The sequence below is a fragment of the Coturnix japonica genome, chromosome 16, assembly GCF_054131305.1.
Source record: "Coturnix japonica strain WE chromosome 16, WE-NBRP24, whole genome shotgun sequence".
Taxonomy (NCBI): Eukaryota; Metazoa; Chordata; class Aves; order Galliformes; family Phasianidae; genus Coturnix; species Coturnix japonica.
The window spans coordinates 1,643,225-1,670,688 of record NC_140678.1 but is presented as its reverse complement, the minus strand read 5'-3'; the positions used below and the strand labels follow the sequence as shown (position 1 = coordinate 1,670,688).

At 51.8% G+C, this 27,464-nt stretch overlaps 1 protein-coding gene across 50 annotated transcripts in view; it reads right to left on the bottom strand.

Annotated features, from left to right (window-relative positions):
* TCF3 (transcription factor 3) overlaps positions 1–27,464 on the bottom strand; it is a 53,900-nt gene that overhangs the window by 23,243 nt on the left and 3,193 nt on the right. For 23 of the 50 annotated variants that reach the window (XR_001559704.3, XR_001559705.3, XR_014935016.1 and 20 more), the window contains exons 3-5: positions 22,302–22,374; positions 2,309–2,382; positions 1,191–1,287 (exon numbers count right to left, since the gene is read on the bottom strand). Coding sequence is in view for 43 of the 50 variants with exons in the window: in XM_015886498.3 (XP_015741984.1) it covers positions 1,191–1,287; positions 2,309–2,382; positions 22,302–22,374 (244 nt within the window). In the remaining 7 variants the exon portion in view is untranslated. Of the gene's footprint in view, positions 1–1,190; positions 1,288–2,308; positions 2,383–6,329; positions 6,587–10,205; positions 10,296–22,301; positions 22,375–27,464 lie in introns of those variants that run through there. The other 27 variants (XM_015886500.3, XM_085517601.1, XM_085517606.1 and 24 more) reach the window with 7 other exon arrangements.

Below are 27,464 nucleotides of genomic sequence, written 5' to 3'. Positions count from 1 at the left end.
CTTCTCCCTGCACACATCAAAGGGGAAAGCTCCACGTTCCTCCCCAGGCTCCTTCTCATCTGGAAGCTCTTAGGGCTGCCTTCGCCCCCGGCATGGGAGGGTTTCTGCCCCAGCTCACGCCCCAACAAACCCTGCTGCATGACATCAAGGCTCCCCTGGCCTATGAAGAAACATTTCTTATGCTTTGCTTACATCCTTGCGGGGCAGGAAACAAGAAGGGATCGCCTCCCTTGCAGAGGGGCAGCAGTTGGGAGCTGCTCAGAATCGCTCTGCCATCTTCACAAGGTGAAGGGCAACCAAGTGTAGCAGAGCTCAAAGTGAGCCCCAAACACAGGCAGGAGGAGGAGGAAGCGTGTTGACAGCAGCTTCCCAGTGCCACCCTGCTCTTCTTCCCCTTTCTAACCTGCTCCAGAGGAGGAACTTCTGTACCCAGTGGGGATTTTCTGTTTCAGACTCAATGCTCCCTCCTCATTTCCCCGCTTCCAATCAGAGGGTTCCACCCACCACTGTGTGGGAAAAGGTGGGGAGCAATAACCCCAATTCCTAATGCCATTACAGCTCTCTAAGTCCTTCAGGATGGATATTTTCTGCTCTTAATCTCTCCTTCCACCTCCAAGGGAGAGGGGAGATGGGTAAAGTGCTGTACACAGGATCACTGTCATGGGCACGATGAGGCGTGTTGTCCCTTGTGCCACAGAAGGTGGACAGAGAGGGTTCTGCTTGAGCAAAACACAAGACAAGACTCCCCAGATCCCACCACACGAGCAGGGAGCACAATGCCTGGGGCAGCAGGGCTGTGGGGCAAAGCCCCCATGAGCCTGTTATGAGACCTTAATGATGAGCTGTGCCTGTTGTCCCTCTCTCTCCATGCCTCTCCAACCCTGATTAGCAGCTCCTTGAGAGCAAACTCAGCCCTTCCTGCACCAGTAGAGCCAGAATCAACCTGTTACTGCCCTCGAGTGCTACCGTAAAACAGGGAAAAATAATTGTGCCCATAAATACAGGGGCTGCCGTGCACATTAAGTGCTGATGAGACCCTCTGGCAACAGCTGCTTTAACCACAGCTCAGACAGCAGGTCTGCAGGAGGAAGAAGTGATGCTGGCCAGTGCAAACGCTCCCAGGAAGTGTGTGTTGCTGTTAGATCAACCCTGCTTTGAGCCCACAGTGTCAGGCAGCAGGAGGCACTCACCCACTAGTCCAGGTCCCAGGAATGGAGATGAAGACAAGCTGTTGTGCGACGGCAGGTCCCGGTGCTCGCCGTAGTGGGGGCCTTCACCATAGCTCTGCTGAAGCAACACAGACAGCGATCATCAGGGATGCTGAGCCAAATGCTGAGTGTGGGATATGTATCTATGTGTGCTCCATTTGATGTGGTGAGATGCTGCCTGATGCAACAGAAGGGTAAAAGACCCAAGCTGCTACTTGATGGGTACCCCCTGGAGATGCCAAAGGCCCTGGTGAGCCTCCGAGACACATCAGTTGCACTGCACAGACCTGCTTTGGAGAGGCCACACTGTCAGGGAGCAGCATGAAGGGTCAAAATCAAAAGGACCTTGTAAACAGGACACAGAGAAATGATCCCATCCTTGTGGCAGGGAGTGAGGCAGTGAGGCTGGGGCATTTGGAGGGGACACAGCACCAAAGCAGGGACCCACAGGGTGTTATAGCCCCAGGCTGGTGGCTCCTGATGGGGTTCTGCCCTCACTCAGTGCCCACCAGGTGAGGAGCAAAAAGCCCCAGAACCCATTGAGTTGAGGGGAGCGGAGGGGAAGAGGAACTCTATAAAAATGAGAAATGACCCAGAGCTGCTCCACCACTGACCTAAGGGAAGGGAACGGTGCCATCATGAAAACGAATCACACAAACCCATTAAAACATGAGCATCTGTCAAAAAAACACCATTTCAATTAAGTTAATGTCTTTTCTCTCTTCTCCTCCTCGGGCCCCAGCTCTGTGCTGTTCAGTTTCTGCTGCTTCATGCTGAATCCTTCCCAGTGCTCCCCAACTCCATCTCCATTTGGAGACCTCTCCCACCCCACTGTAATAAGCCTGCATCTCCCCATACCCAAATCTGAGCACAGGGAGAGGGGAGAAGGCAGACTGAAGGGCTGCACGAGGGTTTGGAGTAGAGACAGGCTCCCCTCTGCCTGCTGACCCCCTTCCAAGAACAGAAACGTGGCCCAAAATGGGGCAAAAAAAGGCAGTTCTAGGGTCAGGGCTGCCCTGGGCACAAATGCATGCTCTGAAAGGTACAACAGAGGCCCCGTTTATTTTCCTTTGAGCTCAGTGTTTGTGCTCCATCCTTACCCTTCCTTGGTCAAACGTGGAGCTGTTTTGATCTCCCGTTCCCCAGGAACCTGATCCCGGTCTTTCATCCAAACCTAGAGAAAAACAGGAAGAACAAAGGTTACTCTTGCTTTATCAGCAAAGCCTCAAAGGTGTTCTCGTAAAATTAACTCTTCCTTCTACAAACAAAACAATATTTTCATTAATAAACCACTTCCACTCAGCACGACCCCATCATCCTCTCCTCTCCATCCCCACCTTCCCACCTCTGCTGGGAGTTTATCCCACCAGCTTCAAAGCAAATCCCACACCAGCTTTGGAAATGCTTCAAAACACAGTGGGAAGAGGAGAAACAAACACAGTAACTCTGCTTCATTCCGAGACCATTGCAAACCAAGAACCGACTGCCTCCACCCCGCTGCTGATTTTTGCTTGTGGGAACAGTGTGCAAAGATCTGCCTGGTGCTCAGTGCTTCAACATCCAACAGCCTCAATAGGCTGAGGGCACGTTACTGGGGCTCATAGTGGTTTTGTGGCTATTTTTGCTTGAAGCTGCTGTGTTCCTGCAGGTGAAGAGGGATGGCACCACTGGGCTGAGCACAGCACGCTCTCACCTGTGTTGTTTCCAGCCCTCCTAAAGCCCCTCTCTCTCATCACGTTGGTTCAGTCCATAATGGCAGCGAACCAAGAGGAGGCTTTTGCAGCGCTCTCGTGGTAGGAACTGCTTTCCTTTCATCTGCTGCCAGCTCCTCTCAGGCTGCACCTTGGGCTGCAAAGCCTCAGCAAGGTGTGAGCTCATGCCCTGAGCCCCATCCCCATGACCAGAGGATCCCACAGCCCTCCATCCGCTCCATTGGGGCTCCACTGACCCCAAGAGCTGTGGAGTTTGGGGGGGTCCATGGGGTGCAGCCGGGGTGGGCAGGCTCCCATTTCATTTTAGCAGAGCTGATTATTATGGCAAACACGGCGGGTATTTGTCTCCTCCGCTCCCCTTACTGTTCATTTAACCAGAAACTTCTTTCAAATTACATCCTTCTATTTCTGTGCCTTTGTGTTAATCATTTCCCCAGAGAATTGGTGTTTAATTGCTGTCTAATTTGCATAATTATGCATATTAATCTCCACACCTAATGAATATTCATACTTCTCATTTAGATTTTGTTTTCTAATCAAAAATTTCCAATGTGATTACTGTGCAGAGCAGGGATAAGCCTCTAATAATACCTTGGATACTAGGGAGAATTACTGCCAATTCTCCCACCTCCTACTTCCTAGAATAAACTTTTGCTTTGCTAATGTGTTTTTCTAAAGCAATTCATCTGCATACCCCGCAAACACCAGTGGAGATCAGGAAGCAGAGCTGCTCCTTCCCTTTGCTTGGCTCTCACATGCTGGGGACACGAGGACAGTGCCAAGCTTGCATGGCAGCAACCCACCATCCCCACCAATGGGGCCCTGAATGACTTTGGGTACCTGGAAACTCACCGTTAATTTCTTGCCTGAAGATCCTATAAAAAGAAAATGGAATATTCCCATTTAGGGTGTCCCAAGGAAGGGGATGAGCAGCATCCTGCTGCCCTAAGCTGAGCCTGAGGGGCTCAGGTGCCTCTGGGCGCTGGGGACCTCTCCAAAGTCCCTTTATCACCTTGATGTATTGGGGAAATCCACTTTTTACATGGGTAGACAGCAATAGGACAAAGCGGAATGGCTTTAAGCTCAAGGAGGGAAGGTTTAGATGGGAGGGATGTTCTTTACAGCGAGATACAGCTGCCCAGAAAGGCTGTAGATGCCCCATCCATGGAGGGGTTCAAGTTGATGGAGCCCTGGGCTGGCTGGATAAGTACTAGATCTGGAGGCTGGTGGCCTTTCCTGTGTCAGGGATGTGGGAACCTAATAATCTTTAGGGTCCCTTCCAAACCAATCCATTCTATGATTAACACAGAGAGGCTTTTGCCTTGCTTCCCAGCCAGCAAACAGAGCACACAGCTCACGGACAGCACAGGGGTCTGAAAGACCCCAACAGCTGCCCCATAGCCAGAGTGGGGCTGGTAGAAGGTCTCACCCCATAACCAGAACGTGAGTGTAGAATGCCCCACTGCAGCCTGCAGCTGTTGGGAGAATTCAGGTGCAGGAAGCTGCCCCACGCTCATCACCAGGCTGCTCTTCCCTCCCCTCCTATCAGCAAGGAGCTACAATTTGGCAGCAAAAACCCTCTGCTGCATCCACGAGCATCCCAAAGGTCAGCCAAAAGCAGGTGCTTCTCAACCAGCACCCACCTGCTCTGTGCAAAAAGAAACACCCAGCACCGTGACAAGAACAAAACAACATGAATCCATTGCACGGCTGCAATGGGGCACAGCACAGCCCCATAGCTCTGCAGTGCTCACCCCCCAAGTGTGGGGTGCTCAGACACCCACACACGTTGCATGCAGCTGCTTCATTTCTGCAGCAAAAGCGGGTTGGGGCACGCTTGACAATTCGGAAAACAAGTGGAAAACAGGAGCTGCGCCTCCTTCTCTCCATTAATACAGTTATTAAAAAGCGCGCAGATTAATTGTGCATTTTAATAACCCTGGGCATGAATATTCATAACGCATTTCTTGCTCGTGTTCTAATTAAAACGTACTAATAGAATAAGATGTAGCTGTCAGACAGTCGTGGGGTTTTTTTATCCTTTACGTTTTTCTGTGGCACAGAAGAGCTGATAGACAACAACTGCTCCGAGCTCTCGGGGTGGATAGAAGGAATTCAGCCACACTGAGCTTGACCTGAAGCCTTCAGAACACAGGGTACAACTGGAGAGCATCATGGCTTTGCATTGGGATGGGAAGGTCCAACACAGCCCAGGGGTGGATGGATGGAGGTGGGATGCCAGCAGGAGAGCCCCGGTGCTCCACCCTAATTTGATTTGAAGCAGAGGTGACAGAAGGCTGCTTGATAAACACTTCCAAATTAAGCTGCTTTGCGTCCTAATCGCTCTGGCGATCAGCCCTGCAGCAAAATCTCTGCTAAAAGGGATTTGAAATCAATAAAATTAGTCGACTGGTAATTAGCTTTAAGGCCCAGGCGAACCGGCGGGGCTGTTTTGTCCCCTGCAGCAGAATAAAATCCCATAGCTGCATCATAGAGTCATGGGATGGATCCTGGGGAAGCCCCCACAGGGGGAGAGCCCCACGTCTCTGTTTATTTACCAGCCCCATCCGTCCCTGCAGAGGAACAAACAGGTTGGAAGGGAAGGCGGTCGTGGGCTGTTTACAGGACGTGGATTGTGGATGGGACCATACAATGTGTTCACTTCCCTTTCCCGGCGTTGGACAAAACAATTCCGCCTCTAATACACAAAATAAACCCAGGGTGAGCAGTGCTGAACACCTGGAGGGCAGCTCGGGACGCTCAGCCCAAGGGGCACAGCTCCCATTCACATCCTATGCTGCCTTAAAATGATCACGTTTTGGCTGCAGAAGTCCCATATGCAGAGGGAGGGGAAAGCTTGGGGTCCCCAGTGGATCCCATCCACAATCCCCAAAGCCACCAATGGGGACTGTCTTACAGAGGGATGTTAGATGGGATGATGCAGATCAACACATATCTACTCCCCCCAAACCATAGACCTGGGGCTTCCAAACATCCCCCCTCTATCTCTTTAGTTGGGATGGTGAAAGCCCCAAGAATCCAAAGCCACCCCCCAACCCAGAGGGGATGCCTGGTGTTATCCCCCTCCCCAAAGGAACACTCACGGATCATTTGGATTTAAAGAAAAAAGCTGATGCCACCATTTCAGTGCTCGTTAATTCCTGTGCTCAGCAGCTGCTCTGGCACTGGGTTCTGGTTCAGCAGTTTCTGCCTGGTCCACAATGGGAGAAGGGCTGTAGGAAAGATTTGGGGCTGGGGGAATATGGGAGAAGTACCACATAGGGCAAGGGGAGCGATCCATATCCCATTGGCTATGGGTAAGGGATGAGTATGGGGACAAAGCAGGAGAGAAATGAAACCTACAGACAGAACAAAGGCAGGGGGGGAAAAAAGGCATTGTAATACTCACGGTCTTTTGGAAGATGGTCTGGGAGGTGGTGATGGAACCAAGAGGAGGGATGGGGACCCAGTCACCCAAAGGTAATGGGGAGCAGAGCGAGCCTGCCCATAATTCAGCCCTAATTCATTGCAGTGGTGGGAAAATGCTGCAACGTGGCCCTTCAGCCCAGAGGAGGGGTCATTCCATGGCCAGAATGACAGTCAATGGGACCAAGGGAAAGCAGTGAGATCTATGGGCCTCCCTAGCAGAGCTGGGCTTCCCAGAGCCCAGCAAGGCCAAGAGATGCCGCAGGGAGAAAGAAAACAAACCTGTGACGACAAGCAAAGGGAAGAAAATAAACCTTCCAGCCCAAAACACTTCCAGCAGCTGTAAAAACAAAGGGCCAGCCATGGCCAAACAACACCACAAAGGAGTGGCATGAAAGGGGATGGAGGACAACATGGAAAGGGGATGGAGGACAACATGGAGCCTCCTGATGCACTTGGTGCCTCCCAAACGCCAGCAGCTCATGGGACAAACCTGCACGTGTCCCTTGTCCCAGCCTCTCCACAATGACCCTACCTTCATCCACAGCCTCTATGGGAGGACCGTACCCATGTCCCTCATCTCCATCCCCTCCAGGAGGGCCCTACCCATGTCTCCTCCATTCCCAGCCCCTCTAGGAGGACCCTACCCATGTCCCCTCATCTCCATCCCCCTTAGGAGGATTCTATCCATGTCATCTCCTCATCTCCATCCTCTCCAGGAAGACTCTACCCACATCCCCTCCATCCCAGCCCCTCTGGGAGGACCCACAGTGACCCCTTGACACCCCAAATCCCCACCCCGAAGACCATACATGTGCTTATAACACCTTTAACGGAACAACAGCCCTACAAGCCAACCTCAGCATGAGCAAAGCCCAATGAGAACCACTCCACATCTTCATCATCCCTTGCATTCAACACCATCACTGTGTTTGTGACCACAAAACAATTCAAATCCAGCAGATCGATGCTTATTCATACAGCGAGGCGTTATATTCCATTAAACAGAGAGCTCTGGGCAAAGGAGGAAACCTGCAGCCTTTTTCCAGCTCATTTGCTACACCACAAAGTTGCAGGCTCATGAAAGATGCGGACACATCACGCTGCCCAAAGACAGAATTCATTTTGCTGAGCCCCGGGGATAAAATACGACGGCTGTGTGTTCCATAGGAAGGTGCAGACAACGGTGGGTTATGGGGACACAAACAGACACCATACACACCCACCCAGGCTATTTTAGCGCAGAGTTTTTACCTCTATTTCCACTCCCATTTGCATCTTTCCAAGCATTGTTTCATTTGCAATGTAAAACCGAATGAGGGTGGTGGTGGAGATGAAACTACCTCTTGTTGCAGGGGAGGGGTGGAAAGCTTCTCCCACTCGCCCTCCATCACCTGTGGGGTAGAATAGAACCCAAGTGCCCACTTGGTGCCACCCAACCATCACAGGGACATCAGAGGGACACTGAAGGAGAAGGGATCCTTGGTGTCCCCCTGGGATGAGTCCCCAGAGCGGTGCCAGCATTGCAGTGGTTAAAAATTAGACAAATTGATGCTCAGCTCCAAATAACGTGGATCACGGCTGAACACAGCCACATTGGTGTGGACTTGGGGGTTTCTGAAGGTCTCCTATTTAGGGAGGAGGCTTATCTATGAGTGTACTCCCTGCAGTTAAGAATGCAGCAGTGCACCCCATCAGCTTTCATGGAGTTAGAAGGGAAGAAAAAGATTATGTCTTTAGTGAGAGTGTGTGTGGGGGGAGAGGAGAGATGAGGGGAAGGAGAAAGCAGGAGCTTCTTCTCCATACGGGGGTCCCATAGGGCTGCCACTCTGCACCACTGGTCCCCAACACTCCACCCCCAGAGCCCAACCATGCATCCCCAGCCCCTAACACTGAACCCTCAGCCCCAATCCTGAACCCCCAGAGCCCAACCATGCATCCCCAACCCCTAACCCTGAGCCCTCAGCCCCAACCATGCATCCCCAGCCCCAGCCCTGCACCCCCAGACCCCAACTATGCATCCCCAGCCCCTAACCCTGAGCCCTCAGCCCCAATCCTGAACCCTCAGACCCCAACCCTGCACCTCCAGCCCCCAACCTCGTACCCTCAGCCCCATTCAGGATGCCTCGACTCGCACAGGATGCGACGCACGGAGCCGACTCGATCTCTCTGGCCCCGATGATTCAGCCCACAGGAAGGCTCATCGAAGAAGAATTGTTCGACACAATGAGAAAAACTTTCCCAAACAAAGTGTTCTCCACACCACCTGCCTCCGTTCGGGGCCGAGCTGAGCCCTGAGCTCCAGCTTTTGTTTGCAAATCGCTTCAAGACCTCCGTTGCCACAACAAAGCTTTGTCTTTTTTCCCCCCCTTTTCCTTATCCAAAAGGATGAGGCTGAATGTGGGGCTCCCCACTGGACCCCCAAATTGCCCCCATCACGCTGGAACAACGCAGCACTGCAAATACAGCATTGCAACCTTCTATATCCAGAATACACATGGCCAGGCTTCTAGGATCCCCAGGGCAAACCCAACAGCCATTCTTGGGTTTCTGGGATCCCAAAGCAGCTCACAAGGCTCAGGATTTGGGGGATAACCCCATTTGTAACCAAGGAGCGTCCCCTCTGGGCACCAATTCCAGTGGAGCTCAGGCATCACAGTGAGAGGTATTTACCTTCAGAATGGTTTAAGGACAGATGTGACCTATTTAGAGCTCTGCCAAATATTTCGGTAATTGAATATACCATCGATTATTTAAATTGCATTAAAAAGGGCCGCGTTTGATCTCCTTGCTACTAAGAAGCACCGTTTCCAAGATCCATGGCTTTTTATCCCCCCCCCAACCCCTCCTTTAAATATAAATACTTCAAGATGTTCGTCTGTCCCTTCCCCTGCTAAGAATCCACATCTTGGCATAACCACACTCCATGTTCCATTTCTGCCCCTAAAGCCAAGGGGACACAGGGAGAGCTCACCTGAACACAATCAGCTCTGCTTTAAAGACCCATTGAGCATCGCCCCAAGCTTGGTGAGAAATCATTGCTACACTACAGCTTTAGGCTCTGACCACCCAAAGGAGCCCCTGCTTCACAAGTCACCTCTGCTGTCCCCAAGCCCTCACTGTCCCTGGGCACACAGGGAGGTGCCAGCAGATGGCACTCAGTGTGTGCCACAGCTCCTACAGGTCCAGGAATGAGCAGCACTTGTCCCTGCAGTGCATCTCACACCATTCCCTGGGTGCAACCCGGGCATCCCCTACCAGCTCCTTGGGAACCACATGCAGATCTGCAAGTAGATCCCATTGCTCTGACCCCTCTCAATGCCACCTTGGGGCAGGCACTGATCTATTACTCAATGCTGCTCATTTTCTCTCCCTGTTCTGCAAACCTGTGCAAGCAGCAGCCCAGCCTCATCCGCACTGCACACCATCCAGATGCTGCCATACACCACAGCCAGGCAGGGGTTGGGTTCCTTTCTAAAGCCAGATTAAATGAAACCACGATACAAGGGACGATGTGCCTCCCACTGCTCCCACCAAGCACAGGTCAGGGTCTGCAGGCAGCCAGAAGCCCTGCGGTGCTGCAGGGCCAGCATCCAGCCATGCACTGTGCTGCTCTGTTAGCAGACTTAAGGGACTTACGCTACAGAAGAAGGCAGAGAAGCAGCAAAAAAAGACAAGAACTCTTGCATCCTGCTCCCACTCCTGCCCCCATAGCAGCACAGGACCCAGCAGCGGGCACAGCACATCTCCATCACCCCCCTCCCACCTCCAGATCCCCTCCAGCTGATGCACTGGGAATGATTCCATCCTACACCCCAAGCCAAACCCCCCATGCTGCCCAATGCTGGTGGGCACCTACCCCTGTGCAGCCTGTGCAGCGCTGCCATGTCCACAGCACAGCTGCAGCCCTGAGCTCTGCGTCCCATCCCTGCGCTGCTCCTCCTCCGGCCGCCCCGTCCCTGCCCACTGCCTTTGTTTAGAGTTCACTCTAAGGACAGGCAGAGGCACTTAAAAGAAAGTTAACGAGGTTTATGGCGTGGATTAAGTTTACCAAGGGGGGGGGGGTTATGATGCCCTGCATGGGGAGTTGAGAGCATGGAGCAAAACAGAGAGCACCCCGGGGCAATGGGAAGCGCAGGGTAAACTCAAAGTGCCCTTACCCACAGCTGTGATCCCCTTGGCACCAGCTCCGTGAATGGCCAAGGTCAGGGCTTGGCTGCACCCCTCCGATCACGTCCACATGGCAGCTATAGAGAAGCTGTTTGCCCTCTAACAAAAGCCATCCCCACCCCATCCTGCCCGGCTCTGTTGTGGTGATATGGGGGATTTGTCTGGCACGGCTCAACTCGCTGCTTATTGTCTTGTTCTCCTTTATCTGTGGATCTCAAAGCGTTTTTATAAATGTTCAAACCTCAAAGCCACTCTCTCCAGGGAACAAAACTGTTTCGTGCTATTGTACCTATAAGAAAGACTTGCCCTAAAATTAAGGCAGTGCTGGAAGTGCAACGGCAGAGCCCGGAGCTGACGCAGCTTTATGGCACAATGCAAAGATAAATACCTGCATGGACCAACTCTGCCACCACCCACCGTGTTCTCCATCCATAACCACAGGGGCTGGAGAACCCCTCACTTCCCAGCATCTGCCATCCAAACCTCAACATTGTGCGTTCATCTTTATCTCATTTGGGGTTAAAAACAAACAACAACCACCCCACCAGCCTTACGGTTTTTCAACTACGTGGAACATTATTTAAAGGAAACGGAACGAAAAACCACAGTGCTTTGAGAAGGATGAAGTGAGCTGGGAGGTGAAGGGTTGTTCTCTATTTCAGAGCTGGCCCAGAAGGGCTGGAAGAGGCAGCGATGCTCATATTGAGCTCCCAGTGCTGTGGGGTGGGATGGAGCCTGCATAGGGGTGCTGCTCTTCCTTGGGGAACCCCATTCTAAAGACTCAATGGAGAAGCAAAACAATACAGCTGCATGCAAGGACCCTCCTTGGGTTCTCATCTGGCTCTGCACAACCCAAACCCACCTGATGTTGACTAAGCTCTTACCAGTTCAGCTCGCAGCCCAAAGGACCTCTGATTTCAATTGCTATGAGACAATCAGCACTGTTAGGGCCCCACACATCAGCTCCCCATATGGCCATTTCCCACTCACTGCAAAGCATCACCTCTGCCCCACACCCAGCACAGCACTGGGTCGGACCCACAACCCTGTGCTGTGCACAAACCTGGAGGAGCTCAATGAGCCACAATGAGCACAGAAACCCCACAGGACAGAATTCACCACTTGTTTCCCTACTCCTGCTCACATCCAAGCAGAATTTCCAGAGCTGTGGGGCTCCATTTGGGCCAAGTTCATGTTTTTTTTTGCACAAAACCAGGCAGCACCAGGAGAGCATCACCAGGAGAGCAGCATCTCTGTGTTATCAGCCCCCATTATTTGGGGCTGGGTCATGGCATGGCCCACTGGGAAGGGTCCAGAGGGGCTGCAAAGAGAGGGAAAGCAAAGGATTGCGGGCACCTTGGGCAGAAACAGAGGCTTAAAAATAAATCAAAGGTTCAGTTTTGAGTTCTGAGCTAACAGAAACCGAGAGGACCCACGCAGGATCTCTGCTGACCACAAGAAGCTGTTCTATCTTCAGCTGTTCTACCCCCATTGTGCTCCTGGGGTGCTCTGTGTATCAAAGGGAAGGCACTGGGATGGGGCTGTGCTTAACCAGGGGGGGATTAGGGCTGTAAAACAGGCAGCAGGAGCTCCTCAATGTGCCTCCCTGGGCACAAACCCCACTTCTAGGGTTAAAGCAACATCGGAGCACGATTGTCAGCAGCACGAATGCACAATGAGGAAGGGAAGATGTTGGGGGGGGGGGGACAGGGAAAGGATCCAACTGGCGAATATAATAGTTGGAAGGAAAAGCGGATTGAAAAAAAATAAAAATGAGGGGGTGGTAAAAAGAAATAAAACAAAAAAAAACCAACAACAACAGAAAAAGCCAAGCAAAAAAAAAACCCAAAAAACAAAAACCAACCCAACAACCAAAAAACCTCAGGAAGTCATCGAGTCATTGCTGCTCTTTGCTGAAACAATAGACTCGGGATGCTGGCTAAGTTATAAATAATCCTGCTGGCTACACAACACGAATGCGAGATGGGAACGGGGTAACTATCGCTCTGCAGTGACTCACAGCCTCCTTAATGCAGAGCCAAAGAAGGGCAAATGCTGCAGGGCCGGGGTGAGCTCTGTGCTGGCACTTTGGCTTATTGGGAACATGAAGCGAGAGGTGATAATCCCTGTAAAGCAAGAGAGCGATGAGATGGGGAGGGGAAAAAGAATGGCAAGTCACCAAGTCCACAAACATCCTCCTCTTTTTAGGAAGGAAGTCGCCATTGCGAGACGATCCGGTGAGGCTGCTGGTGTCTGTTTTCCAATCTGCAGAGTGAAGTAATGGATGAGCAGAGATGGAACAGCCCAGGGAAGGGATGGGAGAAGGGGTGGCACGGAGCATTGGGGATGGATGTGAGCCATTTGGCTTTGCAGTTGCTGAGCTCTGTCCTTTTGGGGACCCACCAGGCACAGCTATGGTGGCAAGGAGCACTCGTGCCAAAGCAGAGATCATCCCAAGCAGTGACCTGGATCATTCGGAAGTGACATACCTTCCTTTTTTTAACGTAAGAAGGGGGAAAAAAAAACCCAACTCCAACACAGCACGGTTCAAAAAGAGTTTCCTGACTTGTTATTCCATCACCCTAATCTGGAAATGTCATCACATCGCTTCAGCTGCACGAACACAACAACAGCAACAAAATACAACCTAAACTGCCTTAAAAGACTGAGCTGACCTGAGAGGCCCAGGGGAAAGGAGAACAAAAGTCAGAGCCCCGCAGCACCAGCGTGGAAGATCTGAGATGATGTGAAACAAGCAGGATAGGAGCTCATTTTTAAGGTGGTTTTCACCTCTTTTTTATTGCCAGGTAGGCAAAGTAAAGGTCACTGAGAGCTACTGAGAGGTAATGCTGAGCTTGCTGTGAGCAAAAGACCTCAGAGGACAACTAGAACCATGGCTCAGCATGGAGCTGTGAGCTCTGTGGCTCCTGCAGCAATGCTGTGTGCTGCCCACGGATAAGTGATGGTCAGGGCTAGGAAAGCAAAGCAAAGACCACCCAGCAGCTCCATGTGATGCTGCACAGCTGGGTGCTTTGCTTGTGTTTTAGAAGGGCTACCTGTAGGTACTGTCATCCCCCTTAGGTCAAGCAAGTAGATGGCAAAGCCTACAGGAGAGCAGCAGTACCTGAAATACATCCCTTTATTTCAGGCTTGGGGGATGCAGAACCAGCACACAGCCACGCAAGGTATGGGAGGAAAGGTGTGAGCAGGCTGAATGGCTGGACAAGGAGGAATGAAGGCATCCAATGCTCTCATTTCTTTCTTTTCCAAAGAGAAAAAAATAATACAAACCCCACGACATTTGATAGGGAGGCACATCCATCTTCCCACTGCCTCTCAGGCCATTCATCACTTGGATAAAATCCAGTTTCACATTGAAATTCAGCTGGACTTTCAAATGCAAATCCGAGGAGAAGAGCAACATATGGTAGAGGTTAGTAGTATTTTTCCTAATTAAATGGCGTACTGCTGTTTTGTATAACAATGTTAATGGGGCATTAACAAGCCTTTGGAGGAGAGACCACCTCACTTTTAAAAATAGGCCTCGGTAAAGCAGAAGGGGCCCAGGACCTCCCCACTCTGCACTGTCACACAACTGTCCTCTGCAATAGGGGGTAGGGACCCTGTGCCATAGGGGAAGGCAACAGTGATCAGCAACACCTGCATCCTTCACATCTCCCTCTGTCTGGATGGGTCCTGCAGGATCGTGGCTGTGTCCTCTGTTGGGTCAGGGCCGTGTTGGGTTGCCCACAGCAGCACCCTGACAGAGCCCAGCATGGTGAAAACCACAGCAATTCCCCATCCATGCAAGCAGAAGATGATTGAAACCCCTTGGAGAAGGAGAGGAATGGCTCCAGGTGGTCACAACCCCAGCTGCAATATGGGACAAGCATCACCTCTGACACACAGCACTACCTGCAGGCAGGACACGGGGAGCAGCACGTGCTTTCCTGGAAGCTTTTCCTGTTTAGGACCAGTCAAACAACACCCTTTACTCTGCATGTTACCAAAACTCACCCACTCAACGTGGGTTCCTGCCACCCTGCAGCGATGCCATTCATTTCTCTTCAGTCCCTGCCTAACCACGAAGGCTCCTCTGCTGGAAGAAAAAAAAGAGGCTTGTGCCATGTTAACTTCACCTCCCTCTTGCTCCTGACGCAATCTCAGGCTAAATTTAGAGAGAGATGGTGCCTCCGGTCACTTTGGAGGTGGGGCTGTGATGCTCAGGGCTCACAGCAGATGGACAGGAGGTTCTTAGGTATTTTTTTTCCTGTTAGCCTTGGAGCCGAGCTACCTGGAGAGAGATAATTGAAAAATGCAGGGAAATAAAGGCAGGTGTCCTGGCATCCACCTGCTCTAGCAGTGAGGCGATGCGATATAAGCTGCTGCAAAGACGTCTGCCCTCCAGATACATTCATCACAGCATCCTGAAGGGCATCGACCAAACAGCTCTGAAAATCCTCAAAAGATAAAGCAAGAAACCTACATTCACTGCTCACCTTTTTCCTCCTTCAATACTTTTCGCTATGTGCTTCCATCCCACAGAACCACACAAACCCAGAAAGAGAAGGAAAACTGCCCCACATCCAACCCCAAAGCCAAGAGGAAAACTGCCCCATCCAACCCCAAAGCCAAGAGGAAAACTGCCCCATCCAACCCCAAAGCCAGCAGGAAAACTGCCCCATCCAACCCCAAAGCCAGTCTGCGCCATATTCAGCACAACACAGAGGGCAGAGCGTGGCTGTGCATGGGGCTGGCCCTATCCCACATCCTTAGGGCAGCTATTGGGTACAGTCCCCTCCAGCCCAGCTCAGTGCCATAGGCACAAACACAGCCATGCCCCAGCTGCCAGACGTGGGTTTCAGTGCCATAAGACCACTCGCCTCCGGTGCTCTCCTATCCCCGACGCACAGTCGGCCCCACGTACAATTACACATTCAGCACCACAATGTATTTCACACCGTATTTCATGCCTCATTTGGCAACAAAATTAATTAAACTTTAAGTCAACACCGAAGGAGCGCAGTACCTTTCTTCCCTGCGTGGCATATATAACTCAATTGGTTTAAACTAATGTGCTAATCAAGACTTGAAGAATACTTGGGAACCTTCAGGCAGGAGGGTCTCTAAGACCTGCAGTGAGATCATCCCCATGCAGGCTCAGCTCAACTTGGAGGTACACAACAGCCCTAAGATCACTGCATGGTTGGGTTGGAAATGACCCCAGAGCCACCCATCCCACTCCCTGCTGTGTTTCTGGGTGCCCCCCACCAGCTCACGCTGCCCAGTGCCCACACGTGGCCTTGGGTTCCTCCAGGTATAGGGCACCCACAGCTTTCTGGGCAACGTGTGAATTGAAATCCAACAAAATGCATTAAAATACCACCTCTCTCCTCCAGAAGACATCACTCAAAAGAGACACTGCATTCAAACCTCCTGCCAAGCCCATCAGCTTTGGGTAAATGCACATGCCCAGCACCTCAGTGATGCCCAGGTCCCTCATCCCCATTGCATGGTGATACAAGGGACAGCCCAGGGCTCCAAGAGAGGCAGCTGTGAGCCTGCAGGCTGCCACCCCCTCGCCATGCTCCTGGGATGGCTCAGCTATATGGAGGCGCTGGGAGAAGGCAGGCTAATCCCAACCCACGCGGCTGGGAATCCAAGAGGCAGATGTGGGCAAACTTCTTGGCATAACTGAGACAGCTGTGTCGGATGGCACCGTCCCACTGCCCTGCAGCACCCAGAGCTGGTAGAACAGGCTGAGCACAGCAATAAGAGCCAAAGCAGAAGAGAAGAACTGCCAGCAAGCTGCCACCCCGTGCTCACCTGCTGCAATGCCCGCGACACGGGGCAGAGGTACCAAGCCTGTTCCAAGAGCTTTCCAGGCACAGCTTGGCTCTCGCTGCTCCTGGGCATGCTTCCAGCCCAGGGTTGGGCGATTGCTTTGCATCTGCCCCGTCTGCATGGAAATAATGTGCTCCACAAGAGGGTCAGAGACCCTGCACTGGTGGGCAGCAATGCTGCCTGCTGCAGGGATGCTCTCTTCTCATACAAACAGGTCTGGGGTTCAGATCATGCAGGAAACACACACACACACACCACATCTCACTGCTGTGAGCACAGAAGTCAAAGTTGCTCCAGCTGAAGCAATAAGATGCATCACTGGTGAAAACGGTGCTTGCAAACAGCATCACCCCATGGGGTTCAGTATTAAGATACACTGCATTTAACAGTGATTTTGGGGGTCAGAAAGAAGATGCATGTACTGCATCCTCCAGCCATGTTAGTACCATGGAAATAACGGAGCTAATTGGAGATGAGCCCATCCAGAGTAACAAAATGGCACCTTGCACTGAATTTGTCCCCTTAGGAAACTCGCTTGCCATCTCAAATGAAAAAGAACATTAATTCCAGTTCGGGTTTTAACTGCATACAAACATTAACAATGGAGATGCAATAGGCAGTGACCGGTCACACGCAGGACACGTGCTGGAGCACGGCACCCTACAGAGCATGCAGAATTTGAAATTAGCAGCAGCAAGGTCCAGCAGAAACGCTTGCCAGACTTACTGGGCCCCTTCCAAAGCCATCTCTCCCCTTTGGAAAGGGCACAACAAGCGTGCAAGGCTTGGAGCTGGGATGCTGAGCCAAAAGCAAGCTTTCTGCCTATTCCCATCAGCAGAACATGATAGGAAAAGCAGGCAAAGGAGCACCCAGTGCTGGCAGGGCTCCCCAGCCATGGCTACATTTGGCACCAACCTTTTTACCTTCTCAAATGCAGGAGTTCAGGTCTTGGCTGGATGCTCAGGTAGATGTGGGTTGGGCTGAAGCAGAGCTGCTGCATCCCAATGCCAAACCCATAGCACGCTGCTCACTATGAGACCATTTGAAAGGGATCCCTCATGATCGAGGCAATAGCAGCCAAAGCAATGCAACAGCATTAGGCACCACCTCCTCTTATTAAATGAAAGCAGGTGCAGCTTCTTTTGAAAGGCAGAAGGCAAACTCCCACTCCAGCTCTATGCCAGGTGAGGCATGGGAGCTTTCAGAACACTCACCCCATCACAAGCCCTCGAGCAGGCAGGGTTGTATGGCCTCATCTTGGGAAGGGGGAAGCTCTACGGCAGGAGATGGTTGCACTGCTCCACTCCTTGGCAGAGTTAAAGCTGTGTGCTTAAACAAGGGCTGCGGCACATTTGCAGTTTCTAAACAAAAGCTGTCGCTTATCTCAGTGCAGTGTTGGATCTCTGGCACCTGACATTCCCTGGGCTCTTCCCTACTTTGAAATCTTCCTCCTCCTTCCCCTGCAAGCATGCACCCTCTTTACTATAAAGCCAGGCACATCAAGACTGATAGTGAGACTTCTAAGCACCGAGCTGCCCTTGGAACATCACTTTTCTGTGCCCTCCTGCATTGCACCCATCACAAACCTGCTCCCGTGGGATGACCTCACACCCTGCACAGAAAACTCGAGGGAAAAATAAAACAGATTTGATGAAAAGGAACAAAAACCGATAGGGCTGTCTTGGTGCAAATTAGCTGCAGAGGTGCAGGGGGAGCATTTGGCACAGGAGGCACCTGGTGGGGTAATGCCAGTGTTACAGGGGGGGTGTGAGTTGGGCTGAAGCCTTTTGTTCCCCCCATGCCCACTATTCTCTGCTGACCCCCTTTCCCTGCCCCCAGCCCCACTTTTAGGATTGTTTTCATGTTTGTTTTCTTTCTTTTCCAAGCCCTATTTTCTGCATCCTTAACCTGATCCACCCCAGGGCGAGAAGGGAGAACAGGAGCCTCCTGAAGACACAGACAAAGCACAGCTGAAAGCCCTTCAAAGCACCGCCTGCAGCACGTGGGAGAACTGCCCTGAAAGTCCTATGGGCTCCATTGCTGGAAGGGCTGGGCTGGGAGCATGGGGTGTTGCCCTCAGCACCCTCCTACACCCAGGCATGGAAACACTCCTAGGCTGCACGGAGCAGCAGACAATTGCTTCTTTCCAGGCTTTGACTTGTCTACAACAAGGGATTTGTCCTTCCTTTGATAAGGGTCAGAAGTCATTTGTATTTGGAAGATGCTGTGATGCCAACAGAATGCTCTGATCGACTCCTTGCTGTTGCAGCTCCTGCTTTGGTGACACACACACATGATATACACAGGCAGCACAAGGGACACGCTGCAATGGGAAGTGTCAGTTCCAAAACAGCAAGTCCCATATTGCATCCCTCACGTCTGCTTTCCATCACATATCAAAATAGCAAACACAGCCCATCACTCCCACTTCAACACAAGCAAAACATGTGGGGACTCGAGGCAGTTTGTACAGAAACGTGATACAGCCTTACTAATAAAAGCCCCTTTTCCTCACTATGGCAAATAGTTGTGAATGCCATTCTGCAGCCTGAAACCCAATTGCTGCCAGCACAGTGCTCCAACCCCATTGCCTTCACTGTGATCCTGACCCACGGCTGCACGCACGCACACCCTCATTAAACCTTCCAGCAGCTCACCTGTAGCACCAATGACACAGGCAGCCTCGTCTTACAGAGGATTTATTACTCCCGGTGCTGTTGCCACAGGTATCCAAGTTTGAATGCTGTTTAAAGCAGGCTTTCAAAGGGCACACAGACTCACCTGCCTCCAGGGAGAATGCATTCGCTTTGTTCGGGAGACTGAAACTTCAAATCTGTTACATGCACCAGCTTGTAACTCTTTGAAAAGCTCTCTGGTTCGCCAGCTTCAGATGTACTTTATGAACTTGCCCTGATCAAAGCAATTCCCCAACAACCGGCCTTGTCTCCCCAGCAAAAAGGCACTGAACACATTTAGAGGGGGGGACTGCAGTGCAGACCAGGAGGAAACCACCCCCCTCTGAACCCACCTGTGAGATCTCGGACACAGAAGCTCCCTTCAGCACAAAGCAAGTAAGAAAAGACACTGCAAAGAGACGAGGCGATCTCTCTTTGCCTCCTATTACTCCTGTATTAAATGTCAATGAAAGATGGTTATTTCCATACACAGTTCAGCACACGGCTCCCCGACAGAGGTGCAACTTTAATAAGCACACTGGGGCAAAGCGATTTGCTTGCAGTGGTCCTCTGCAAACCACGAGATGGGGCCACAGATGCAGCACAGGGATGACAAAGCACCATCCTTCTAGGAGTGAGATGACAGGCGCACGCTGAGAGCCAGGCCTAAGATAAAATGCCAGCAGCAAATAGCATGGCCAAGGCTGGAAAATGCTTCTTGCAGCTCAGAGCCTCAGGAAGGCCAACCTCCATGCTATAAATGCTGTGGCCTGTGCATGACGTCAGCTCCATCCTAGTGGCAATTGTTGGGTTGAGTCGTGCCAAAAAAGCACAGAGCGGAGGTGCTGAATTGTCCAGGCAGCAGGATAGCTAAACCAGTTCCTCCCTGGTGCATTTGAGGACAGAAATGAGGGAAACAGTGGCAGAGCTTAAAATAAAACCAGGAGACAAATATAAAAGCAAAGAGATCTCAGAGCTGGAGGGCTTGTGTTAACACTTTGAGTTTCCTGGCTCCGAAGAGCAGCAGGTCCCCCTCCCGGGGCCACCCACACACTCAGGGGCAGCCAAGGCACTTATTCATTGGGATTTGGAGAGGATTTGAACTTGGGGAGGTTTTCTCAGTGTGCTGTGTCTCTTTACTGACCAGCTGGGCTCAGGAAGTGAAAGCCTCCTCCTGGTGAATGGGGCACAGTGATGGGCAGGGAGCAGTGCATGGATCCCACAACCTGCTGCTGCCTAAAGGACAAAGTCCAAAGGAGCCTTGAGATCATTGGGAGTGAGAAATAACAGCAGTGGGACTTACCAAGGAGAAGGGAGATGAAAAGCGAGGGGCCACTTGGAATTCCACATTGGAATTCATATTTCCAATGGTGGGCAGAAGCACGGAACACCATTATTTAATGCACGTCAGATAACATCAGTTTGTTATCCAGGGATTGTTGTAACAATGAGATAGCAATGTTAAATTAAGCAAAACCAGCACCCACAAACTATGAAAACCAGCCCTTGTCACTGCCTAGGATCTCATTTAGACAGCACGGATCCTTCCAGCACTGCACCCCTGCACAAAGCATCTCACTGCAGCTATTCCCCCAGCCAGCAAAAATCCATCCTCAGACACCAGGGGTAAGAGGGGAGTCCCAAACACAGCTCCCATTCTCCAAAGAGCATTAAGGATAAGAGGTAATACTGTTATTGGAGCAGCCCAAGCCAAGCTGTAGGACAGAGCTGTCCCACGGCCTCCAGACCGGGACGGCAGCGATTGTGCAACCTCTGTTGTATAATATCAACCCTCTGTTTTTTATGAACTGCTCACAGCCAGACTCAAAAAGCAGCAGCCCAAAGGAAGGGTGGTGTCAACATTACCTTTCACTCACCCGAAAGAGAGGGGGAAGAAAGGAAAAAAAAAAAAAAGAAAGGATTTTTGTGATGTTTCGGCAGCTGCCCAGCCAAGCAGAGGGGGTCTGGTCACCGCATGGCTGCTGAGCACAGCCCTGCCTGCAGCTTCCCCTCTGGCCAGCCCTGCAGAGCCTGCAGCCAAGGCAGCCTCTGAGCAGGAAACGAATTAATGGGAGCTCAACTCCAGGGCTGTTCTCTCTCATGTCTTTTGGGTGGATTGGTTGAACGGCAGAAAGCACAGGCACATGCACACATGTAGGAATGCTTGCTACGAAGCACAGCTTCCATTTGGGTTAGAACCTGAAGAGTTTCTGCCCTTGAATTTCCTCCAGCACCCACTCAGCAGCTTACCTCCATGAGAAAGCATCTGCTCAAAGCCATCCTGACAAGCAGCCGAGCAGGGTGAAAGCTCCACGCTTCCTCAATCAGGAAGAGCACAGCAGAACAGAGCAGAGCATCCCCTGCATGCTGTACATCACCGCTCCCTGCCAGAAGTATTCCCCAGGGCTGGACATAGGCAATGCTGCTGGCATGGCCAGGAGGTCCCTGGATAGCTCAAGTGGAACTGGGGCTGAGAAGGTCAAGTTTTATCCACCCCAGCTTCCTGCATGCTATGGGCTGCAGACAGCCCTGCATGGAACACAGCTTCTCCAGGCAGCAAAAGCCCAGCACAATGCTGTCCCCTCATTCCCCACTTCAGCCTCAAATTAATCCCCACCACGCTCCTTTCTGACATCTGAAAGCTCTGTGCCCTTCAATGAACCCATTATCACAGCTGGGTGGGTTCCCAAAGCCCCGTGAGGGATGGAGGCAGCCCCTTCACTACACAGCTGCAGCTCAGTGCTGCTGGTGCTCGGTGCAGGTGGGATGGGCTCAGCAGCCCAATGCTTGTATATGGGCTCATGCAGCAGCTCCACACAGCCCTGCTGCCACCTCCGAGCTGCCTGGGGGTGGGTGGCCAGGAGGGCTTTGCAAAAGGAACCTTTGGGAACAGAGAGATCCATCATACCTGCAGCAGGGAGCTGAGCAGGGCAGGTACCCCAATCACACCTTTTGGACAGCAGAGCACCACCAAAGCATCTCCTCAGTGCTGTCCATACACCCTGAAAGACTTTTCTCTGTACATCTGCAGACACACATTCATCTAAGCAGCTTAACAGACCAACAAGGACTGTCTGCCCAGCACAAACCCTCTGTTACATGGGGTAACAGAGAGCATCCAAAGAAACAGCAGCAAAGAGCCATCAGAAAAACACACAGAACTACCAGACCTGCTCCATTCAAGGCTCTGGAAGCAAATATGCATTTAATTACAGCAGACTTTATGTTGTTAAGAAGAAAAGAAATAAAATTGAAGATGACAATACCTGATCCTCCAAACTGAGTGCTTGCTAGGGTCGTGGGTCTGTTTTTTCCATTAGCCACTGGCAGGGGAAACATCTAGAAAAACAGAAAGATGAGAGAGAAAGGAGATTTCAGTATGTGAGTTTTGCTGCGCTGATGTAAAGAGGGGGGTCAGCACTGAGGATGGGGGGGTGGGGGGAAACAGGAGTGCTTTACTGATGCAAAAAACTTTGCTCTCCTCGTGCCCCTGCTGCATACATCAGGAGGGCCAGGAGAGCAGCACAGCTGCGTGCGGATGCACACACACACATTCCTACGTGCATGAACTCCTCTTGTGTACACAGCACGTCTGGTTCCTTAGGTGCGACTGAGAGCCATCCAAGCAGCATCAGAAGCCACAGTTCTTTCCCCAGACCAAAGGGAACCCAAGGGGGCTGCCTCCATTCATAAAACACTCCCACCCAGCACAGAAGCATTTAAACCCATCGCAAACAACACAAATTCATTTTGCAAACTGGGCAGTGCTGGCTGTTGGTTGCTGCGCTGCTGCAGCCCTCATCCTCAGCCTGGGAGCAACCACCATCGGCAAACCTGCACGAACATTCATAGTGTGAGCAAGGAGACCTTCAGAAGCTGCTATTTAACATCTGAGATGCACCTGCGTGAGGCAGAAAACTGATTCTTCTCCTCAGCCAATAAAACCAGCGGTGGGAAACGCCTGCTGAATTCCCATTTTCATATCCTCTGCCACTCCGGCTACTTTCACCACCAGCCCCATTCCAAGTGTTATTAGTTCGTGCTTTGCAACATCTGGGTAACTCCAAAGTTTAATGCTTTGAAAATTAAACAATGCAACAGCGGCGGAGCTTGCAGGAAGGCAGCTCCGTGCCCTAACATCACCACTGCCTGCCCATGGCCAGAGATGCTCCTTTGTACACAACCAGCCCAGTTACAAACACTAGTGAGGACAAAACACAGCTACACACTGCAGGGATGCAAAGGGAACAGCATAGAAACCAACTGCCATTCAAAGAGCAGACATTTGGGATCATATATATGTACACACATGGGCTCCCAGCAGCCTGCAGGCTCCTACAGCCTCATGCCATCAGGGTCTGGAGCTCTAGGGGGGCTCTGGGGGCCCGGCCCCCCACTGCTACACAAGCTTTGCTTCCTCAGGAAGTCGGGCTACAAAAGAAACCAACCCTCACAGCGCTGAGGCTCACAGCCTGCCTCCCTCTGCAGTGCCACGGTGCTGCTTTCTGCAAACAGCTCTGAAAGGATGGAAAGCAGAACCTGCTGCCCCGAGCTGTGCCCACCTCCCTCCCTGCTGCAGTGTGAGAAAGCAAAGTGGTCAGAAGCCCTTTTCCAAAAGGAGGTCCAACTTGTGTGGATGCACTGGAACAGGTTGCACAAGGAGGCTGTGGATGCACCATCCATGCAGGCATTCAAAGCCAGGCTGGATGTGGATCTGAGCAGCCTGGGCTGCTGGTTGGTGACCCTGCACATAAAAGGGGGGTTGAAACAAGATGAGCACTGTGGACCTTTTTAACCCAGGTCATTCTACGTGCAGGCACCAGGGGACGGGACATGCAAACATCACAATCCCCAGCAGTGAAAACAAAACAACAACAACAACAAAAAGCAGCGTCGGCTCTTTGTCACAAGCATTTCTGCTCACCACTTGCAGATGCTGGCAGAGGAAGGCTTTGAGTGGAGAGAATGAGCAGCCTTGTTCCACTGTGCTCTGCAAAGCGGGGTCCCCCCGCAGGGCAATCCCCAACCCGCAGGGATGCCCTCGCCCCCGCGTTCCTGTCCTCCCCTCCAAGGGACTGCGGAGGAGGGAACCCCCAGCTGCTCGTTCTGCATCTTTTTAAGGGCTCCCGGCATCACTTTTTGGTTTTTTGGGGTGGTTGTTTTGCTGCCAAACTGTTTTTCCATCGCGGTGTGGGTTGTGTGGAGCAATGGGGCACAGTCACCCCTCCAAGCGCCCGCCTGTGTCACTCGCAGCCCGAGTTCACCCACCCACTGCGAGTTTCCTTTCTGCTTGAAACTCAGCTTCAAAAATAAACAGGGGGAGAGAGGAGGGGGGGGAGGCTGGCACACACCAGGGGGACACTGCACAGCCTCCCATGTTCCATAATGGGGTCATTACGGGGCCTTTGTTGGATTTGAATCATGTCACAATTTAAGTGGTTGTGTAAAATCCCCCATTTTAGGTCCTCCTGTGCAGTTTCCAAAGCTGGATCTGACACAGCCCCAAATGCTCTGAGCTCACACTGCTGCCTTTATCACAGCACCATAGAATGGCTTCGGTTGAAAAAGACCACAGTGCTCATCTCATTTCAACCCCCCCACTTATATGTGCAGGGTCACCAACCAGCAGACCAGGCTGCCCAGATCCACATCCAGCCTGGCTTTGAATGCCTGCATGGATGGGGCATCCACAGCCTCCTTGGGCACCTCTACTAGATGCAAACCCAGAGCACAGAAACCCAAACACTGTGGAAGTCTCAGATCCCAACAACAGGCTCGTAAGAAAGGGAATTTGCCAGACATAGCAACAGCCCCGAGCAGCACTTCATTTACTGGGCACTTCCACCGGAGCATCAGCGTTCTCACATTAAATGGCTGTTCTCACTTCCTCTGCTCTCCCACCTCCCAAATCCGGGCTGCACCGACCTCAGGGCTGAGCTCCCAACCCGAGATGTATTTTGCAGAGTGAAAGGCATCCAGCTGCTGATGCGGGGAGAAGAGGGAATTCGCTCCTTGCAGCTGCCAGCAGGATATTTCAGACGTGCTCATTCCAGACAGACCTTCCTGACTGCAGCCCCAACGTCCACAGCGGCGTAAGGCAAACCTCACTTGGAACAAAAGCAGCACTTTTATCACGGAAACACAGACGCTGTGCCTCGGCCAAAGCCGGGCACTGGGTGCTGCTGTGCTGCAGGAGCTGCTGGAACTCTTTGGGTTCGCCCTCAACTCATGGGTTGGATCTCTTGCTGAGATCAATCCTGGGTGACTGCCCACCCTCGCCGAGTTCGAACCCCGCATCCTGCAGCATATGGTTAATACTCCGCTAATAATCATGGCTGTTAGCAGTATTTCACTCCTGCCAGAGCCCTAGGCTGGCACGCAGCCTCCTGCCGCTCTCCTGCTTGGCAGCACTTGAGCCCCACAGCCAAGATTCCAACCCCACGGACCCCCATCCCCACCAGGGACCCTTCAGTCCTCCCCAAGACAACAAACACCAGCAGCATATGAATGGGATGACCAGACCAAACACCTCCCAACACACACACAGGGTGCATCCCACGCTGCAAAACAGAGCCTGGCAACTACAGGACCAAATACATACAGCACCTAAACGAGCATCCACAGGAATCAATAGGCAGGGTGCTTTCTTGAAGCTCTCTTTTGCAAGCCCGCTCTGGACCATGGCCAGGGAGCAGCGGTGAAAAGCAAGAGTACAAATTACCTGCACTTTGGGGCAATTATAGAAAGCAATTTGTTCTTGAGGAGGAGGGAAGCTTTACACCGTGCACAGCCCAGAGCGGGATCAGCCCTCCCAGCCACACGTTTGGCTCCTGCTCACCCAGATGCACATCACAGATTCCTTTGGTTTTCACTCTCATTGTCAACTGATGATGGTGGTGGGAAGCTGGAGGTGAGCGCTTTGCTGCTCGGTAATTACCCGATGTATTTATTAAAGAGTCTTAAGGCTACGAACCTGCTCATGCAAACCCTGTTGCTGACTGCACAGAGCTCTGAGCACAGCATAGAGTGGGACCACAGCTTACAGGGGCTGAAAGGGAAATGCTTAACAAAGAACTAAAGCAAAACGCATCCAGCATCTCCGAATGCCTCCAGTTTTCCTCCATCGGTGGTTTAATGCTCCACTCCAAAATACCCCATATATATATATATATACACATACGTAACACATATTTATATACACATATATACACACATATATATATTATATGTGTATTTGAGAGTGAGCTTTCTGGCCCCAAACCCTCCACCCCAATAACACAAAGCAACCCAGGACGATGGGTGCAGCCCAACCACCATAGGAGCAACGTTCCCGTTCTCTTTCTGCTGGCTCCGGCTGTGTGTGTGCAGAGCTGAGGGTTTGTGAAATGGACCTGGCTTTATTCCAGCCTGTGTCGGAGCCCAACAGCCAACTGATCCCACAGGGAGAGGAATGTCTTCGAATCACTCGCTGGCAAATGACATTTGCAGGCCCTGATCCCTCAAACAGCCGCCCCCAAACATCGGAGCCTCAGACGAGCTCAGGACAAATTCTGGTCATTCCCCAGGTTTACACCAGCGTAGGAGGGTTGGAATTGAACCCAAATTCAACCCCTGGCTGAGGATTAGTCTCCAAAAAGAGAAATATTCATATACAGAGGGAACGGGTCAGGACCTCTCCGTGGAATACAGCTCTCAGAATGCAAATGAGGCTGGTTTGGTCATTTGGAAATAAAGCTTTGGGTTTCTGAAAGTGAGTGGGATTTGATTTCCTAAGAGGAAAAAAAAGCAAAGCAAAAGAGGAACTAACAGAGCCTGACCCACAGCACCGCTCCTAATGGGTGCAGCAAAGGATGGCACTGCCCTGAGGATGAGAACAGGAATAACCACGCAGCACTTCCAACACATCCACCTCACCCAGTGCCCCCCCAGCACCCACAGAACATCACGCTGCTAAACAGCATCCCGACAGGAAGAAGCAAACTGGGGCCTCTGCCCAGTTAATAGCGGATTCCTATTACATGGGATGGAGACGTCCCCCCCCTCCCAGCACTGCATGGACAGGCACACACCTCAGCCCTATAAAAGCTCCCACTGCTCAACCTCAGCACAACGCTGCCACGCTTCAGCACTTCCCACAGGCACAACAAGCACAGTGGGTGCCCCTGTTTTTCCCCCATATTTCCCCCCTTTCCTCTTCCCCCTTCCTCCCCAAGGTACAACAAAACCCACCCCAGGGCCCCCATCACCCCCCTCCCTCCCCCAGCAGCAGCAGCACAGAGGCTGCTCCTCCTGCAGAGCTGTTTTCTCTATCTCCACAGCACGTTTGCTTATCTTAAAAGCAAGACATGAGCTGTGAGCTCCGTGAGGGTGCAGCCCACGACAGAGAGAACCCAACAGAGTTATTCTCCTTTGAACACAGCTCTCCCTGC